The sequence below is a fragment of the Trichosurus vulpecula genome, chromosome 1 (assembly GCF_011100635.1).
Source record: "Trichosurus vulpecula isolate mTriVul1 chromosome 1, mTriVul1.pri, whole genome shotgun sequence".
Classification (NCBI taxonomy): domain Eukaryota; kingdom Metazoa; phylum Chordata; class Mammalia; order Diprotodontia; family Phalangeridae; genus Trichosurus; species Trichosurus vulpecula.
Genome location: NC_050573.1, coordinates 196,837,131 through 196,858,805, shown reverse-complemented (window position 1 = coordinate 196,858,805; position 21,675 = coordinate 196,837,131). Strand labels below are relative to the sequence as shown.

The window sequence follows — 21,675 nt, the reverse complement described above, 5'->3', positions numbered from 1 at the left end:
CAGGTGACAAGGCAGTGCTCTCATAGTGCCAGTTTTTTTGCCTGCTATAATTTGGAGCCTTAGTGTCTTCCAGGCCTTGGATCAGGGTACAGATCTATCTGCATGTCCAAGCCACCAGCCTGTCCATGGAAGTAGGGACAGTGAGGATCTCACACCTGTGCTGTTCCCCACTGGCCTCTGTTCTCCCATAACTGCCATTTTTGTGGGGCATTGTTGTTCTTTGAGAGCAGTTCTTGCCCCTTTGGCTTTGCTCATATATACTAATTGATAACTTTGGAGGATTACTTCCAAATTGCTTTCCAGAATGTTTGGACCAATTCACAGCACCATTGTGCCTATTTTTCCCACAATCTGTCCAGCATTTGTCATTTTCCTTTTCTGTCATCTTTGCCAATCTGTTGGGTGCTTTAATATACATATCTCTAGTTATTAGTGATTTGGAGTATTTTTCATTTGTTGTTCATATCTTGGATTTTTCCTTTGAAAGTTGCCTGCCCATCTCCTTTGAATAGCTCTTAGTCTTATAAATTCTAATTATTTCGGTATGTATCTTGTATAAGAAACCTTTATCAGAGAAACTTTCAAGAAAGATTTTTCCCCCTCGTCACCTGTTTCCCTTCTACTGTTATTTCCCCATGTATAAGACGCTCCCATGAATAAGAAGCACCTTAATTTTGGGGCCCGAAATTTGAAAAAAAAATGTATTACATAAAGTTTTTGGACTCAAGTTTTATTCATCATAAAATACATGCAATAATACAATGAAATTCAAGGAACTTCTGCTCATAGCTTTCAGGCATCTTTTGGGCAAATCTGGTATGGGTACGCATGCTTAGTCCATTCCATTTCATGAATCTGAAGCATCAATTGTGTCCTCCTTTGAAATCAGTAACTTCTTTTTCATCAGCAATTCTTCTCGCCTCATGCTGAACCATCTTTGTGGGGACAGGAATTCCAATTGCCCTTTGCTCCTCAATCCTTATCTTCAATTCCCTCTCTAGATCAGGCCATGTTGCTGACTTGCCTCTCATGGCCTTCTGCCATGGCATTTTCAGTGGGGTTTCTTCTTCCTATAGCCAGTCTCAGATTGTTTTCTCAGTTGGGGGAGGACCAAACTTAGTTCAGCAGCATGATTTCCATTCACTTTTGCAAACTGGATCACTTTTAACTTGAATTCAGCACTGTATGAAAATCTTTTCAGAGCCATTTCTGGGCAGAATGTGGCAAAATGTAACCTAATATACCGCTAATAAATGCAAAACAATGAGCGCAAAGACAACAAGCATGAAAAAGCGGGAAATGCAAGTAAAAAAATCTCCAAATACTTATAAGACACACCCAGTTTTTAGACCCCAAATTTTTCAAAAAGGTGTGCATCTTATACATGGGGAAATACAATAATTTTTTTAAAACCAAAGTTTTATTGAAAGAACATTTTCATACAATATCTTTCATGGTCTTTTTTAAAAATGTATTTGACGTTATGCTTTACATATTATTATCCTCAAGTAGAAAGAGTGAAACATACCTTTATATATTTATTCTGTTGCACTTGAGCATATCATAATTTTTTATGTCAGCATTTAAAAACCAAATTACAACATAGTCTTTAAAATCTGACATCTCCATATGCAAATATGGGTTAGTACTGAAAGACTTGGTTAGATTCCCCAATATTCACCAAAAACGCAAACCCTAATAAGAAGAAGCAGGGAGGTTATGTATTCTGCAGCTCAGTTTAAATGTCCACTGCTTGGAATGGTTTGGGCAACTTTTTATTTACAGTACTTCAGTTACAAAATATCCTCCTCTGTAGCTGTTCATAAAATCCATACTAACTTGCATGCACACACACACACACCACGTAGCATCGAAGTCACTGAGGTTCACGGCAGTTGGAGTAAATGAAGACATGACTTATGAAAACGCAAGACCTACTACCTCTAATATAACATATCTAGAATAGTCACCAACCAGCCTGAAAAACACATGACATATAGACAAAAAATTCTGGTAAGCACTAAAATCCATGGGAAAATTTTCCTGTCATCAGAAAAGATGGGAATCCCTTCTAATTTTAACTGCATTAGATTTGTTTGTGCAAAAGCTTTTTAATTTTATATAATCAAAATTGTTCTGTTTTATTATCTTGGATCCTCTATATTGTTTGTTGAGTCACAATATCTCCCCTTTTTCACAGATTTGAAAGGTAATTTCATCCTTGCTCATCTTTTCACCCTATGTCTTAAGTCATAGATCCATTTGGAGTTTATCCTAGTATACAATGTGAATAACTTAAATTAATTTCTTTTAGTATTGACTTATTTGACCTCCTTGTTGTCCAAGGGACTCTCAAAAGTCTTCTCTAGCACCACAGTTCAAAAGTGTTGATTCTTCAATGTTCAGCTTTCCAACTCACAGCCATATATTTGCTCCAGGAAAAACCATAGCTTTGACTATACAGATCTTTGTCGGCAAGGTGATATCTCTGCTTTTTAGTACGCTGTCCAAATTTGCCGTAGTTTCCTTCCAAGGAGCAAACATCTTCTGACTTTATGGCTGCAGTGCCATCTGCAGATCTTTGAGCCCAAGAATACAAAATCTAATACTGCTTCCATTTCTTCTCCCTCTGTTTGCCAGGAAATGATGGGACCAGTTGCCAAGATCTTAGTTTGTTTTTTTTTATGTTAATGTTCAAGCCAGCTTTTATGCTCTCCTCTTTTACCCTCATCAAGAGGCTTCTTAATTCCTCTTCACTTTCTGCCATCAAGGTAGTATCATCTGCATATCTGAGATTGTTGACATTTCTCCCAGCAACCTTAAAAGCAGCCCGCTCTTTTGATTCACTCAGCCTGGCATTTCACATGATGTACTCTGCATAGAAGTTAAATAAATAAGGTGACAGTATGCAGCTGCGTCACACTAGTTTTCCAATCTTGAACCAATCAGTTGTTCCATGTTTGGTTCTAATTGTTGCTTTTCCTCGGGAAACACGTGAGATGATCTGGTACTCCCATCTCTTCGAAGACTTGCCACATTTCGTTGTGATCCACACAGTCGAAAGCTTTGGTGTAGTCAGTGAAACAAAAGTAGATACAGGCAGTACTTGAGGAAACTGAGGCAGACTGTTCACTGGAAGATCAAATGCTGAAGCTGAAGCTTAAATACTTTGGCTGCACAGTGACAAATGTCCTGATGTCGGGGGAGATTGAAAACAAAGTGAAAAGGAGACAGCAGAGGATGGGATGGATACATAGTGTCATGGAAACAGTGAACACGAACTTGGATAGACTAAGATAATGGAGGACAGAAGAGCCTGGCATGCTATGGTACACGGGGTCATGAAGAGTCGGAAACGACTGAACATCAACAGCAAAGTATAATGTGAGATGTTGGTCTACCCTACTTCTGCCAAACTGTTCTCTAGCAGAGCTGGATTTCAAACATGCCTCTGGTGATGCCAAGTTCAATAAACTTCCACTACACCACACTGCCTTCCTCACAGGATCAAAGGAAGAGATGTTAGAGATCCTCGTGACACAGCCCCTTCATTTTATAGATGAAAAGGCTGAAGCCCTTAGAGGTCTTCTTGCCCAAGTTCACATAGTACCCAGACGTAAGGGCATAAACCCACGTTCAAACTCAAGTTATTCTGACTCTAAACCCATTTTTCCCACTATACCACATTGTCTTCCTAATTGACATTCAGGAATATGTTTGATGTGAATAAGTGGCTAGAAATAAAAACATTAACCCAGAATTGTTCTTCCTTATAGAAAAAACAACCTAGATATTTTAAATATGAAATTGTTTTTAGTATCATCATTGTTATTCAGCATTGTCAATTTTAGAACTATTTGCTAGGAAAATGAATAATCTCATTTGTTCCAGCATTAATAAGAGTTCTTAACCTTTTTGTATCATGGACCCTTCTGGCAGCCTGGCAAAGTTCTTCTCACAGTAATGTTTTTAAATGAATAAAGTAATATGTGTAGGATTACAAAAGACACTAATAATATTGAAATAGATAGTTATCAGAATATCTTTAAAAAACAAGTTCATAGACTCCATCCCTCTAGATCAGATTTTTTGTTTTGCTCAGATGATATATGCAGGACTTTAATTGGTCACATAACATACTGGATTCTGTCTATACTAAAATATTATATGGTTGCCTTATCAATGAACAAAAAACTTTGCTACAACGTAAGACTAGGGGGAAACATGGAAAAACCTATGGGGAAAAATGGAACAACCTATTTTTAACCTATTTTTAAAGTCTAATTTTAAGAACCCTACTATTATCTAAAACAGAAAAATAGTAAAAATCATCACCTTTTAAATGGCCTTATTTTTAGCCTAGAATTATTTCTCGCATTTCTGGATGCCTCGTACTGAAAAATGTTGTAGATTAACTATTGGGACCTTTAATTTATGAGCATTGTTCAGTCAATTGACACATTGCTGAAAGAATTGAGACATATCCTTAGTGATAATCTCAATATGTGTGTGTGTATGTGTGTGTGTGTGTGTGTGTGTGTGTGTGTGTGTATAAACAGAATACATAAGAAGTTGTAGCTAAAATGGAAAAATACTTCACATGTGAATAAAAGATTTAGTGTTGTTAGGTTTATGTGTCCAAAGGCAATGGGAAATTTCATTTCACGGGATGCCTGATTATGTCTCCTTTCACTGCTCATGATAAGCATGTAGACTTGCCATTATCAAGATAATTAGAACGTACATTCTTTGCAAAGAACTAAAGAAGTCCTCCAAAGAAACCAACAAAACATAGCATCATAGATTTGAAGCTGAATGGGATCTCAGAAATCCATCTAACCTAACCTTTCCATTTTATAGATGAAGAAATTAAGGCCCAGGGAGGTTCACTGACTTGTTCAAGGTCACACAGTGAGTCACTGAAAGAAAACCTAGATATGTGACTTTAATGCAAAGGTTTGCAAAGGGCAGGATACTGAAAGTCATGTTGGAAAATAAAGAACAAAAAAGGCCAAAGATCACTCACAAGTTTTTCACTTAAATGTCATAATTTCATCAAGAAAAACTAGTTTGGAAACGATGAACACCATGTGTTTAACACAGCACATAGTAGGAGCTTAATAAATGTTTATTGACCCTTAAGTTCTGGGAATACAAAGAAAGCCAAAAACAGTCCCAATTTTGTATCATAACTGTATTTGTATTCATGTCCAAATATCTCTGCCAGACTGTTTCTTCAAGTAAAGACTTTGTCTTATTTATCTTTACAGCTCCCTTAGCTGGACACAGCCCAGTGCCTAGCTCATAGTTAACATATATCAAATGTTTGCTGCTTTGCCTTGTCTAGGGCATAGTAGGTGTCTAACGAATTTTATTATAAGATTTATCAAACTCACCATTTGAGCCAAAGTTTTTGATACTTTGAAGTAGCAGTATGCTAAAAGGATCAAAGGAGTTTAAATTCAGTGCAAATGAGATTTGGCCCATGAATTTTAAAGGCATTTATGCCTTTTATAACATCTTGATCCAAGCTAGTGCTGATGATATAGTAACTCAGCATCCAAAATCGTCCTCTTCTATTTCACATGCAGCAAAATGAGCAAACTACAACTTCAGTTCATTACAACAAATGTGTATTAAGTGTTTACTGTTCACTAGGCTCTCTTCCAGGTGTTAGGGGTGCAAAGAACAAAATGAAACAGTCCCTTGCCGTTATGGAGTTTATATTCAACTAGGATGAAGCCAGAGGCACACAGATAGGTCAGTGCAAAATATTATAAAGTCAATACAAAGAAATGTCAAGAGAGATTGCACACTAAATGCTTGTTCTTCCTCTCTACTACCACCCCCTCCCCAATGACCTCTTTGGGTTTTATGCCTAGCATTGGACCCTCGGGCCCCTTGACCTCTGAGCCAAAGGATATGGACAGTCTAGTCATTTTATTTACTCAATTCCAAACCACCTTCGTGAATGATTGAACAGTGCCTCAATTTGCCTGTCTTTCCACAACCCCTCCATTCCAGACTTTGTAATTTTTACCAGTTTTCTGGGTATGAAGTGAAACTTCATAGTTTTTCTTACTGATTTGCATTTCTCTTATTAGTAGTGATTTGGAATATTTTTTCATATGATTGCTAACAGTTTATGGTTTGTAATTTGGGAACTATTTGTTCATATCCTTTGATATGTAAGACTTTAACTACCAGACTAACATTTTAAAAAAATAATCCTAAAGACAATAGTGATCAGTTGAAGATTTTGAGGTTAGAATAACACAGTTAAAGCCATGTATTAGGAATATCAGTTTGGCAGCTGTATAGGGATCTGATCAAATTGGAGAGACTAGATACAAGGAAACCAAATAAAAGCCTATTGCAGTAGTCCAAGCAAGTGGCAATTAGTGGAGATAAGTATGAGAGATGTAGCTGGAGGGGTAGAATTGATGCGACTTGGACTTGGCTACTGATTGACCATAGGAGTTGAGGGAAGTAGCTAAGTTGAGGAGGACTTTGAAGCTGTGAATCAGAGCATGTGGAAGGATGGTAGTACCATCAGCAGAACTAGGGTACTTGGTAGGTAGGGGGAGTAGTTAGTGGACTGGAGGAGGAGGGTATAGCAAAGGAGACAGAGCAGTCAAACAGGAGAACCAAGAAAAGACAATGTTCATAGAAACTAAGGGAGGAAAGATTGTCCAGAAGAAGGTGGTGATCAACAACATCAAAAATCTGGAGAGAAGTTAGTAACTTGGTCTTTAATGCCTGTGCTTACTATAGGCAAATCTTCAATGAGAAAAAGTAAAATAGACACCCCTGAATCACTTTCTCCAAAAAGCCAATAGGTGGTGACAAGCTATCCCCAAAAGTCTCCTAGAGTTACCTATGAAAAATATCCCCCAAAACCCTACAAGATCTCCTGATTCTTCTGGAGATTTTTTTAATCATCTGATTTATTTCATTACACATAAGAAAGGAAATATGAAAGAGTACTTTGTACAGTTTATACTTATGACACTTTATTAATTGTGCTTTTAAGTGATTCATTACTCACTGAGGTTTATATAATTTAGAAACGTTTATTCTGTGATATGTATAACTTTGATTAAACAGAGCACTTAAGTCTTTCACCTTTGGTCAGGAATTTAACCATTATTTGTATAGGAAAGTCAGATTCTACTCACAGTATCTTTAATAAGGGGGGAAAACCTCACTCCAAACATGAGGACTCCTTACAGTTTATGTTTTTAAATTTCCAGTAATAAAAAATTAAAGTTGATTAACACATCTTGTTTTTGTTTTTGCTTGCTTTCTAAGCCTGATCTTTCTGATTCCGTAGTCGTGGAACCAAAACTTTTTCCTGAGTACAAAATGCAATTGTTCCTAAGGGCAGAAAGAATTAAATATTTTCTTAAAATTCATGCAGGTAAAAATTTTTTAATTACATAGAATGCCTCAGTTTTTAAAATAACTGATTTTGGTAAAAATTTTCTTAATAATCCATTACATCTAACACAGAGGGAAATAATTATCCCCATTGAATTTGGAAGGGAAAGGTAAAAAAGGGGGAAATTATTTTCATATAATTAAATGGCTACGAATGGTAGAACTGGGAAATATAATTTAAATCTCTTAATTCCCTTCCTACTAGAAATTAATTTAGGCCAGCCTTTGAAATTAGGTATATACTAGTAATTGGGAAAGATGCAAAGGTCGACATTCACACATTTCAGAGCCAGTTTAACTGAAAAAAATTCAAATCAGAAAATTTTTTTCAAGTGCTATAGAATATAGTGGGGGAGGGAGGTGAGAAGAGATGTTTGCATCTTAATGACTACAATAAAAAGTTCAAAAGGAGTTCATTTTATGTGGTGAACTGAAGACTAATAGCTTACCATGCATATTAGAAAAGAAAATTAGTAGGGGTTGTCTGTGTCTAGGTGTGTGTAATTGTCAGTTTTTGTTTTTCTTCAGAATATGATATTATAAGATACAATAATATTTAGTCAGATTTAAGGCATTTTATCTGAACCCTCTGGGGAAGTCACAGAATGAGAGTCAGTGAACATGAGATGATATAGGTAGATTGTGGTCAGTGCTAATGGGTTGGGGGGGGCACTCACATCAGTGAGGTCACCCATCTACTGAAGAACATTTCTGAAAGTACTGTTGAGTGAATTTGCATTTTTTTAGCTTTCTTATTTTTTGAATTTAATATTTTTAATTTTCAACATTGATTTCCACAAGATTTTGGGTTACAAATTTTCTCCCCATTTCTACCCTCTCCCCCCACCCTAAGATGGCATAAATTCTGATTGCCCCTTTCCCCAGTCTGCCTTCCCTTATATTGCCCCACTTCCCCCACCCTATCCCCTTTCCCCTTACTTTCTTGTAGGGCGAGATAGATTTATATACGCCATTGCCTGTATATCTTATTTCCCAGTTGCATGTAAAAACAACTTTTTTTTAAACATTTGTTTTTAGAACTTTGAGTTCCAAATTCTCTCCCTTCTTCCCTCCCCACCCACCTTCCTTGAGAAGGCAAGCAATTCAACATAGGCCACACATGTATCATTATGCAAAACACTTCCGTAATAGTCATGTTGTGAAAGACTGACTATATTTCTCTCCATCCTGTCATGTCCCCTTTGATTCAGTTTTCTGCTTTGACCCTGTCCCTTTTCAAGTGTTTGCTTTTGACTACCTCCTCTCCCAATCTACCCTCCCTTCTATAATCCCCGCCCCCCCCCATCCCCTTCCCCACTACTTTCCTATAGGGTAAGATACCCATTTGAGTGTGTATGTTATTCCCTTCTTAAATCAAATCCAACGAGAGCAAGATTCATTTATTTCCTTTCACCTGCCCTCTTTTCCCTTCCATCATAACTGCTTTTTCTCTCCATTTTTAACTTGAGATAATTTCCCCTATTTTATCTCTGCCTTTCTCCTTCTCCCAATATATTCCTCTCTCACCCCTTAATTTTATTTTTTTTTAGATATCATCCCTTCATATTCAGCTCACCCTGTGCCCTCTGTCTATATACATATGTATATTCCCTTCAACTACCCTAATACTGAGAAAGGTCTCATGAGTTACAAATATCATCTTTCCATGTAGGAATGTAAACAAAACAGTTCAACTTTAGTAAGTCCCTTATGATTTCTCTTTCTTCTTTACCTTTTCATGCTTCTCTTGATTCTTGTATCTGAAAATCAAATTTTCTTTTTTTTTTTTTTAATTTCTTTATTTATTTTTAGTTTACCACACACGGTTCTACATGGTTTTGAGTTCCAGTTTTTCTCCCCTTCCTCCCCCCTCCCTCCCCAAGACGGCATGGAATTTCATATAACTGTCATGTATAACTTCGCATTGAATTAATTTATGCACTAGTCAAGTCGTGGAGAAGAATTTTAACCAATGGAATGAATCATGAGAAAGAAGAGACAGAACCAAAAAAAAACCCCAAAAACAAAAACAAGAAAAGAAGCAAAAAAGGCGAGCATGTAGTGCGCCTCGATCTGTATTCAAACTTCGCAGTTCTTTCTCTGGATGAAGATAGCATTCTCCATCGTGAGTCCCCTGGAGTTGTCCTTGCCCCTTAGGTTGCTGAGAAGAGCGCAGTATGTCAGGGTTGGTCCTCACGGAATCCATATATCTGTGGCTGTGCACAACGTTCTCCTGGCTCTGCTCCGCTCACTCAGCATTATGTCGTGTAGGTTTTTCCAGGTTGTTACGAAGTCTGCATCATCCCCATTTCTTATGGCACAATAGTATTCCATCACCTTCATATACCACAGCTTGTTCAGCCATTCCCCAATTGATGGGCATCCCTTTGATTTCCAATTCTTGGCTACCACAAAAAGAGCTGCTATAAATATTTTTGTACATATGGGTCCTTTTCCTGCTTGTGTGATTTCTTTGGGATACAACCCTAGAAGTGGTATTGCTGGGTCAAAGGGTATGAACATTTCTATAGCTCTTTGGGCATAGTTCCAAACTGCTCTCCAAAATGGCTGGATCAGCTCACAATTCCACCAGCAATGCAACAATGTTCCAATTTCCCCACATCCTTTCCAGCATTTATCATTTTCTTGTTTTGTTATTTTAGCCAATCTGACAGGAGAGATGTGGTATCTAAGAGTTGTTTTGATTTGCATTTCTCTAATCAGTAGTGATCCAGAGCATTTTTTCATATGCCTGTAGATAGCTTTAATTTCTTCCTCTGAAAACTGCCTGTTCATATCCTTTGACCATTTCTCAATTGGGGAATGGCTTGTATTCCTATATATTTGGCTCAGCTCCCTGTATATTTTAGAGATGAGGCCTTTATCAGAGATACTAGTTGCAAAGATTTTCTCCCAATTTTCTGCTTCCCTCCTAATTCTTGTTGCATTGGCTTTTTTTGTACAAAAACATTTCAATTTGACATAATCAAAATTATCCATTTTGCATTTTGTATGCTCTCTATCTCTTGTTGGGTCATGAATTCTTTACTTTTCCACAAATCTGATAAGTAAACTATTCCTTGCTATTCAGCTCTGGTCTTTTCATCAAGAATGCTTGAAAGTCCTCTATTTTATTGAAAGTCCATATTTTGCCCTGGAGTGTTATACTCAGTTTTGCTGGGTAGCTGATTCTTAGTTTTAATCCTAGCTCCTTTGACCTCTGGAATACCATTCCAAGCCCTTCGATCCCTTAATGTAGAAGCTGCTAGATCTTGGATTATCCTGATTGTGTTTCCATAATACTCAAATTGTTTCTTTCTGACTGCTTGCAGTATTTTCTCCTTGACCTGGGAACTCTGAAATTTGACTACAATATTTCTAGGAGTTTTCTTTTGGGGATCTTTTTCAAGAAGTAATCAGTGGATTCTTTCAATTTCTGTTTTACCCTCTGGTTCTGCAACAGGGCTATCCAACTTTAGGTTTTTATTGAAACTAATAAATAATATATTTTGGTTTGTTATTTTAGTGAGAGCTCTGTGGTAGCTTGGCTTCATTTACTAAAGCATTTATGTAAATTTCTATGTTTGTAGGTGGGCCGCATTTTGGATAGCCCTGTTCTAGAATATCAGGGCAGTTTTCCTTGATAATTTCTTGAAAGATGATGTCTAGGCTCTTTTTTTTGATCATGGCTTTCAGGTAGTCCAGTAATTTTTAAATTATCTTTCCTGGATCTATTTTCCAGGTGGTTTTTCCAATGAGATATTTTACATTGTCTTCCATTTTTTTCATTCCTTTGGTTCTGTTTTATAATTTCTTGATTTCTCAGAAAGTCACTAGTTTCCACTTGCTCCATTCTACTTTTTAAGGTAGTATTTTCTTCAGTGGTCCTTTGGACCTCCTTTTCCATTTGGCTAATTCTCCCTTTCAAGGTATTCTTTTCATTGGCTTTTTGGAGCTCTTTTGACATTTGGGTTAGTCTATTTTTTAAGGTGTTATTTGCTTCAGTATTTTCTTGGGGGGTCTCCTTTGGCAAGCTGTTGACTTGTTTTTAATGATTTTCTTTCATCACTCTGATTTCTCTTCCCAATTTTTCCTCTACTTCTCGCAATTGATTTTCCAAATCTTTTTTGAGCTCTTCCATGGTCTGAGACTAATTTGTATTTTTCTTGGAGGCTTTTGATGTAGGCTCTTTGACTTTGTTGACTTCTTCTGGCTGTATGTTTTGATCTTCTTTGTCACCAAAGAAAGATTCTATAGTCTGAGTCCTTTTATGCTGCTTGCTCATTTTCCCAGCCAATTACTTAACTTTTGAGCTTTTTGTCAGGGTATGACTGCTTTCAGAGTGGAGAGTGCTTTGTCCCAAACTTCAGGGGTTTTGCATTGCTGTTTTTCAGAGCTACTTCTATTCTGAGGTGGTATGATGCTCCTCTCCTGGCCTGTGCTCTGGTCTCTGAGTGCAGGCCCTCCTTTCTGCCATGTAACCACCAGGAGGACTCCCTCTACACAGCCACCACAAAGCTCTGCCACACCAGCATTCCTCCTCCCCCAAGAACTGCCAACCAAGACCATGACCCAGGTCCAAGCAGGGCAAAGCAAGAGAACCTTGCCTCAGTACCAGCAAAGCAACCTCTGTACTCCCACTCTGATCAGCCACTTGATTACCCACACTGTGTGGGCCTGGGGCCAGAAGCAGCCGCCATGACAGCCACTGTTGCTGCTGCTGCTGCCACTGCTACAGCCACCTCCACTGCTCCAGGGCTGCAACTAGACCACACACTTCCCTTGCCCAGATTCAGCAGTTTTCCGACTGACCTCCTCCATTGTCTTTGGCTTTTGTGGGTTGATAAGTCTGGTGACTGCCACAGTTCAGTGATTCAGGACCCTGAGGCTTGCTGTGCCTGGTCTCCTTGAGCCTGGTCTCTCCTGGCACAGCCCACATTGGGCTGCACTCTGCTCCCAGTAGGCAGTGATAGACCCTTCCTCCTGCCCATCCAGGCCATCTTGGGTTGGAGACTTGTTTCCCTCTGTCATTTTGTGAGTTCTGTAGCTCTAGAATTTGTTTAGAGTCATTTTTTACAGATGTTTGGAGGGATTTGAGGGAGAGCTTAAATGAGTCCCTATTTTCAAGCTGCCATCTTGGCTCTACCCCCTGAAATTTGCATTTTCTTAGAAGATGAGATGACTAGATTAAAACAGTATGAAATTGATTCTGCAGGCTGCTTTTCTTTGAATGAGCTAGCTGAAATGTTGCTGCTGTAGAAACATCATTAGGACTAGTTTAAATAAGAGAATACTTTAAAATGCCATTGAAACTTTCAAAAGTAACCAGTAATAAAGTTTAGTAACATTTGCCAATCTTATAATCTAGCAGTCTTTTTAGTTTACTATTTAATAAAAGTGATTACTTTTAATAACCCCCTAAGGAGATGCTAACTTTCTGATTAAATTCCTCAGCAGTTTAAGTCAATAGTTAGTATCAACTTAAAAATGGATATTTTTGATTTAGTGGTTGGTAAATCTTTATATGGTAATTCAAATAGCACTTTTCGGCTGATGTTGATATGAATGAATTTGTGGTGGCATTCTAGAAAACAAATTTCTGTTTTCTTTTGCCAGGGGCCAGCTAGTGTATATTATTTAGCTGCCACCAATCTACTTAGTTATTGTTCATTTTCAAATCTAAAAGCTACCACAACAAAATCATTGTGTTCCCTGTGGTTATCCTATATATCATCAGTGTGATACCCACAGCAGCTGCTGTGAATATACAGGCATATTTCCAAGTTTGAATTGCAAAATATAATGGACTCTCTTCCTCAAAGACAAAACCAAGATAATATTCAGATACCAGAAAGCTAAATCCACCACATTAACAAAGTAGTTTATATACAGTATCAATGCAGGGAGCACCGCCATCCCCAAGCCTTCCCTCTGTTTGGCCTCCCCACAGTCTCCCTTAGGCAAAATCACTCCCTCTCTCACTCTCACCAGCTGCTCTGTCTCTCATCACTCCCACTTCCTGCTCCACCCATTCAGCAAGCTCCTCCCACCACAAAAGCAGGTCACATAGGCCTATTAATGGATGGGAAAGATCTTCCCATTCCATTACCAGTGTATTCAGCCCCAAGATCTTTTGTGTCCATCATATAGGTCAATGGCAGTTTAGGGGTAACTGGTATCAACATAACTTCACAACAATATAACAAGGATAACATGAAATAAACACATAAGACGATACCTTAGAGTAGAGGCTTGAGCACAAGCACCTCATCATTCCCCCCTCAAAAGAATGGGACCCAAAATCCCTTGGAGTAAGGGAAGAAGGTCTCTTCTTCTATAACTGCTTCCTGCTGAGATTGAACGTAGAGCTATCCCTGCCCTAAGAGGTCGCATTCAAGGGCTCAGTTCTTCAGCTGTGATCCAGAGCTTGGTCAATGCCAGGTCCAGGAGTGACATATCATAGTCTTAGACAGCTTAAGCAGACAGTCATCTACAAGTGGAAGACATTAAACCTGTAGGAGACAAATGTAGCAAACAAGTTGAACAGACAAAAACCCAAAAAGAATAAGGAGACAATGACCAAAAGCAAGGTAGATACAGCATCAGCCATGCTTCTGGAGTCCATAAACCCACTAAAACTTTATTAATTCCTATCTTCCTTACTGCAAATTAGTATCTCCCCTCAGGTAAATTTAAAGTCATACTTCTCAGTATATCTATCCCAGTGATATATTCAAGAACAGGTACAATTACCACAGTATATTCTTTCTTTCTTTCTTTTTGGAGGGGGGAAGGCAGGGCAGTTGAGGTTAAGTGACTTGTCCAAGGTCACACAGGTAGTGTGTCATGTGTCTGAGGCCGAATTTGAACTCACGTCCTCCTGACTCCATGGCTGGTGTTCTACTTACCACCTAGCTGCCCCGAGGATATATTCTTTGTTAGGTAATTGTCCCGTTTTCATCATTAGTTTAACTTGTCTAGCTGATATTTCAATGCCCCCCCCCCACCAGACCTGTAATGATAATAGGAGTTCCATGTTTAAATTTATCAGGGTTTCCATATATGAGAGAGGCTTCTGCCCCAGTACCCTGTTAATTCCCTAGTTACAATAGTTGATCCATTTTTCCAATATATGGTTAAACTGATATGGGGTCTGTAATCCCATCTGTATTTCTTTAATCTGAGCTGGGGCTTGGCCAATTTCCTGTTCTCCCTGAAGGTGTTACAAACTTGGATACAATGACTCAGGAGGATCTGTAGGAGCAGTTCTTACTAACTTAGTATTAAGTCCCTTTTCTTGGCACATCATATATAGTTTGTTAGTTGGAATATCATCTATTCTTCCAAAATCCGTCCCTACTCTTAATAAAGCAGTAAACAATTCTTTCTTTGTTAATCTATCCTGACTTTGAATCTGCTGGTTATTTACTCTTCTCTGTTGAGGAAATTTATCTTTTCCCCATTCCCCTAAGTCACCTAACTGTGAAATCTCATCCAGCACCTCAGAAAGAGGGTGCCCTACTCCCCAGTTAGTAGAGTCAGAATCACATGTTTATAAGCAGGAGGAACAGTCTTCACTATAGAACCATTAAGGGAACTATGATAAGCATTGGTGTCTCCGACCATTATTACAGATTTCTTTACCTCTTCCTTAACTTTCTCATACAGTCTCTTAAGTGACTATCAGGATCTATCTCCACTACACCACATAGAATCAGTGGTATACTGCTTATTGCATCCTTCTGCAGCTAAAGCTAACCAATTAGTCCCATTGTTACCTCCTTGAATATGGTAATCCCTAAAAGCTTGTTGTACAATCTATGTTATCTGTCCTCCTCACTGATTCTCACCATCTAAGATACTAATGATTCTCCCATTTTGGGGGTGAATCAACTTAAGATATCTGTGACTTACTGCTGAGTAAAATCCTCAGTTACTTCCCTAAAACTGTGTGCATCTCCTGCTTCCTTCCTAGTATTGGACTAATGTCCACATTCCTAGAAGCCTCCTCATTTAACTTTGTTTCATTTTCCTCCCAGGTTTCTGGGTCCCAGTGAGGCCCCTCATGCACGAGAGTTACATGCACCTTCCTCTTGTTAACTTTTCTCTTCTTTTTCTGAGCTAAACTCACAGTTGCCTTCTCTTCTAAAGGAAAGTTCTGAACTTTTAGTATAGAAAGCTTCTCATGCAAATCAGCTAACTCCTTTTTCATCTGAACCTTTTCCTCCCGCAATTTGTCTCTTCTTTTACATATGATAACTTGTTAACAAGGCCCATCCTCTTCTACACACCCCTGCCATTTCTTTCCCTGGTTCTACTGGTATTCCTTGCAGACATCTTTCTAATTCTTTGGGTTCTCCCTTCTGTAGCCTTGGTTCACAGTTTTCACCAAATCCTGTGCTCACCGGGAAGCAATAAGGTGAATCTTCCCATCCCAGAATACCCTTTTCCTTCTCTAGAGCCTTTCTCTCTTTCCAAGTAGAGGTTTTACATTTTGTGATCCTGTTTGTGATCCCAAATATATTGTCAGTGCAATACTCACAGCAGCTGCTATGAATATGCAGGCGGATTTTCAGATTTGAATCGCAAAATATAACAGACTCTCTTCCTCAAAGAACCAAGACATTTATTCAGATACCAGAAAGCCAAACCCACCATAGTAACAAAGAAGTTTATACACATTAACAATGCAGAGAGCACCACCACTCCCCACAATCTCCCTTTGGTAAAATTCCCCCCTCATTCCTGCTAGCTGCTCTGTTTCTCCCTCTCCCAGCTCAGTCTCACTCTCTCTTCTTGCTCCACCCTTTTCTGCTTCACCCATTCGGCAAGCTCCTCCTACCATGGGCTCCATGTGACTCAGCCTCAAAGCAGGTCACGTAGGCCTATTAATGGATGGGAAAGATCTTCCCATTCCATTACCAGTACACCCTGTGTCGTCTTATTGTCTGCCATGTTGGAATCTGACCCATTCTCCACTACCCAACTGAAATGTTCTGCCTATTCACTACAAGCAAAAAAAACCCTTCTCTTAAGGTGTCTATAAATCTCTTCTGTGGCACTTATTACATACTATCTTTTAACATATTAATTTGTATGCCTGTCTTCTGAATTCCTTGAAGGCAGACATCAATCCTTGTTCATCTTTGTATCTTCCACAGCATATATTAATAGCTAACACACCTGTAATATTTTAGAGTTTGCAAAGATCTTTACCTTTATTATCTCATTTGGTCTTCACCCTATAAGGTAGGTGTTATCATTATCCCCATTTTATACATGAGGTAAGTGAGGCTGACAGAGATTGTCACTTGCCCAGGGCTAAACAGCTATTAATTATCTGAGGCAAAATTAATTTAAAGTAATACCTCACACATATATACAGTTATCCATTCTACATCACGGAGGTTAGGGGCACAGCACCACTGCAATCTGGAAAATCTGCATAAAATTTTTTGGCCTTTCCTTCATGCCTGAGAAGTTCTTTTTATTTTTCTTTTATGGGGTATTTATAGTACCTTATTGTAAAATGTGGGTTGGTATTATACAATACTATACATATATTTTATGCATTTCTGAGTTTCTAAACTTTTTCTGTGTTGTCTACTGGCCTTCTCATGTTGTCTGCAGCTTCCGCAAAACTCCCTCAAAATTCCCATTTAATTTCTTATACTGACCCACAATACAGCGAAACTGTGACAGGAAGAGTCACAATGTAGAAGGGCTAGCTGTGCATCTACTATATGAATGCTCATCAGAGCCACTATTTTAAACATCCAGTACTTTAAACAATTAATTCAGCGCCCTAAGCCTTTAAGTAGCAGGTAAATCATTATTTTCCAGTTTATTTGCATTTGTGGCCATCAAGGGACATCAGGTCAAGGTTATTTGTGGTCATGTGAGGGAAGGTATGGAATGTATTTTTTAAACTGATAGAATTTAAGAGCAGCACTGGCCCTGAGTTTAAATTTGGCTTCAGACATTTGATGCACTTACTAGCTGTGTTACCGTGGGCAAGTCACTTAACCCCAATTGCCCTGCCTTCTCCCCTCCAAAAGAATTTTTTTTTTTAATTTTAAAAACAATTTAAGAGTACATTCCATGCTAGCCTGATTAGTCTTGGAAGTTGTAAAGAGTCTATTTTATATAAAAAGGCTACAGCAGGGCTTTGTGTGACTACTGAGCGCTGGTCTCACTTGTCCATGTGTCTTCACTTCCTGCCCTATAAATAACTCAACTATACTAGGACATTTTGAGTGCTTAATAAATGTCAAATGTTTCTGTGAACAAATAAACAGTTGCCTTCTCGTTTCATCAAAAGTTGAAATGCTTTCAGCTAGTAAAAGGATATCTTGCTGTGACAGATGCTGCAACTATTGCCATTTTTACTTCTAATATTGCATGTTATAATTACAATGTCAACAGTTACATTGTTTATTACAATTTATCATAATAAATTACATTGTTTATTCATTTGAGATCATGTAAAATAGAGATACATATTGCAAATTAAGTTCTCAAATCATTCCTATAATTACTAACATTGTGTTAAAATATTTAATACTACTAAAAATGCGTAGTTCACAATATAGACATATCTTATTAGCCAAACACTTGTTGAACTGAGAAACAAACTTACAATGGTGCAAACTCACTGTGGCACATAATGCCATAAGTGCTATTGATTTTTTAAGTTTACACATTAAATTGCTTTCTGTGCCAGAAAAGGAACATAAGGGTAAGGACTCTTATGAGAATACAGGAGGCCTAGAGCGTTTCCCTTCTTTCTCCAAAAATAAAATAAAATAAACTGTCTTGTTTATCATTAGACATTAAGCTGTTTATCTTTTCTAGTCAGATTATAGATATAACTCTTAAGCTTAAGGGGAGCCAACCATGAATTGTTGGGAAAAAAACAGCCCTGTGTTTGTGCTATGAATATTAAATCTGTTAATGAAAGGATAGGTTATAACTTTTTTTTTCGTTTCCAAGTATGCATAGAATCCTTATGTGTCTCACTTTAGTTTTCCCAAATGCCTGCATGTGACAGAGAACTCCAGTTTTAATAGTCTTTAAAGCTTATAATTTAGAACTCACCCCAAGGTGAGTGCATGCATTACCAAATTCATAACATGACGACCAAAGGGGAAAGAAATCTCAGCACTCATGAGGAGTCAGATTTCTTCCTTTAAAACACATGTTGTCCATTGTATGTAAAAATGATTAATCCATATCAGTTCGGTGTGCATTTTCAGTTACACACACACACACACACACACACACACACACACACACACACGCATTTTCAGTTACACACACACACACACACACCCTTCTCATTCACCCCACTGATGATGGGTCCTCCTGATAAGTTGTGACACTTATCTGACTGGTATTAGAATAGTGGTGTGTGGCCATAGAATAAAATGAAGCTAGAGTTTCTTCCTGGTAATTCTGGTGTGCATTGCCTAGATGGTTTAAACATTCTTGGTATCATAGATATTGATTACATCCAAGTACATCCTACATTGATGCTTTTGTGTAGTGTAAAGATTCTCCTAGATGCTTGCCATTATTATTATAAACTCTGCCAGCTGGAAAGACTCTAGAATGGACCTGGTCATGGATTATCATTCAATGACCAACTTATTTGCATTGGAAAAGCTTATCCCTAGGTTGGCTGAAGAATGACAAATCTTTCGAGCACAGAAATTCTCCAAGATAGACCATCTGCTAGATGGTTTGTGATCAGCATAGATGAAGGAAAGAAGTACCCTCACTGTTTGAAATCACAGATTTTAGAATATTGTTAGGACCAGTACAATATTTTTTCTCCTTAATTCACAGATTTTTAAAGTAACTGTACATTTAAAAGTACAGGTTTTGTGATGCAATATTTTGAGTGCGCACTTGTAATCTCACTCACCTTTTTTTTTTAATTCATTTACAGAGGCCACAAGCGGAAGCTGAATGAGGATGATGCTGCCAGTGAATCTAGTAAAGAGTCCAGTAATGAAGATGAGGAGGGAAGCAGCTCCGAGGCAGATGAAATGGCAGCTGCACTTGAAGCCGAGTTGAATGACTTCATGTGACATCTGGAGGGGAGGAGGATTTGTAATTATGTTTTATTTCTTGTAACAGATCACAGACTTCAAATGAGCCTCGTATGGTAGCACTCATTTATTTTTTTTTCTCCCTCAAAGCCAGTATGTATATTTTGTAAGTCAACACAAAAAGGCGACACATTATTTTACACAATCAGAAATAGGTGTTTTTAAGGTGTTTTACTACAGTCAAAATATACTTTTTTAAATAGCAGAAGTGTTAAAAGGGGAATTAGTGTGCAATGCCAAAGAAGTGTTGAATTTTACAGAATATATAGTAGTAGGAGGGCTTGTGATTTATTGACACATTGCAGGGGTTTTTGTTTTGTTTTTTTAATACCACAGCACATAATTTGGGGTAAAAGATTTCAGGGGAACAGACAAGATAAGAGGAATGACGTGGCAAGAATCTGATGATCTAGTCATGCTTTTTCACAGCTAAAGCTATCAAAAATATAAAAAGGATTTTAAAATGCAAAGCAATTTATATTTGTATAGAAACTGAAAATGTGATTTGCAGGCTTCATGAACTCTTCACTTGATATCCATGTCACTTGCTTCTGAAAGAATACATAATGATCAAATTTCCTATTTTTAAGTTACTTTCTGAAATAGTTGGACTCTTTAGAAGACTATTGTTTAGATTTTAAACTTTGCTTCCGTGTAACCTGGAATTTTAGCACAGTGTATGATGCTCTGCCATCCTGTACTGCCATAAAGAACTTATTCACGCATTTGTTTTCTTCATAAAAGGAATGAGTGCTAGTTTATCTTAGATAGGATTTTATTTCTTTGGCTGAGAGATCTGATGTAAAGTTTTTGTATATTCTATTTCGTATTTGACCCACCAAACAGATTTTTCTTTCATTTAATAAAGATCCATTTTGTAAATTCCCTTCTCTTCTGTGAATTCAAGTAAATAGGGTATGCATTTTATGAAGTTCCTTTGATTAGATACAATTCATCTACCTATTACTTCAGAACTAACTTTATTTAGAACCATCTGTTTTTCTGCAGAGTAGTAAATCTTTCTTGCTAAAGATTTGTCTTGCTCTATGTAGATGTCATTTTATTTTATTATGGTCACAAAGCTAATACAGATAATTAAACAGTACCTCACTAAAAAAAATTTTAAGTTATCAGAAATTATTTTTTTTAAGTTTACAGTCTTTCCACTTATTTTTCAGTGGGGAACTTACCATAAGATATCAAAAAATTGCAGAAGATGATTTATAATTGGATTTCTGAAAGTACCTAAAAATGTCAGAATAAAATAGAATAAATAATATTTATATAATATAATATATATAATAAAATAATAAAAAATAGAATAAAATTGAGCAACTTCAAGGAGTTTAAAAAGTCTTCTGAACTTTAGAGGGAAGAATAAGATGCTACAAATGTTACATGATAATCACGTGACACTATTTTTTTTCGAAATTTAGAAAAATAACTTCCACATTTTATACTTTACTAGTTTTAGCAAACAAAACTTTAAATTTGTGTGGTGTTTGTTCTAAATAGTTTTCTTGATGGTCATCATTATCCTTAGCTAGCATGAGACAGAATTGGCTAATAGGTGTTCCAACTAAGACTTAAAAGTCCTGCTACAAGGCTTTTCAGCCCTATCTCATGTTTCTTAACTTATTGAGTGACCCTGAGTTGTTAAGGCAGTCTTGGCTTATTTATTTCTTTGAATGTCCTTTTCCAATTTTTAAATCCACTACAGAATTTCAAAGTATGCCACTAAGAGGCATTTTTAAGTAGTACTTTCCCAGAAGTTGCAAATAGTGTTGTACTTCATATTTGCTCAAAAATTTATGAGAGTATTTTACCTGTTGTCCACAGTATAAATTGTAGATGAGCTTGAATGGAAGGATTGGTGGGAGCTGGTAAAGGGATTAAATGGTGGGGCTAGAGTTTAAACCCAGGTCCTCTGACTCCATATCTAGAGCTGGACTGTTCCCCACTAATTAATGTGCATGAATGAGGTCAGAGACCCATTAAACACTTAAGTGAGGTTTTTATTTCATTTTATTTGATAGAATGACTTGTTTTAGAGTCTAGAACCAGTTGTTTATACTCCTTGGCCCAGTGGAGGCAATTTTGAATGATGATCAACTCTGGTACT

At 37.5% G+C, this 21,675-nt stretch overlaps 1 protein-coding gene across 1 annotated transcript in view; it reads left to right on the top strand.

The window, feature by feature from the left end:
* CTDP1 (CTD phosphatase subunit 1) overlaps nucleotides 1–20,572 on the top strand; it is a 189,418-nt gene extending 168,846 nt beyond the window's left edge. Inside the window, exon 13 of the mRNA XM_036734913.1 lies at nucleotides 19,391–20,572. Within this exon, the coding sequence (XP_036590808.1) occupies nucleotides 19,391–19,532 (142 nt within the window). The 3' untranslated portion in view covers nucleotides 19,533–20,572. The remainder of the gene's footprint in view (nucleotides 1–19,390) is intronic.
* The last annotated feature ends 1,103 nt before the right edge of the window (nucleotides 20,573–21,675 follow it).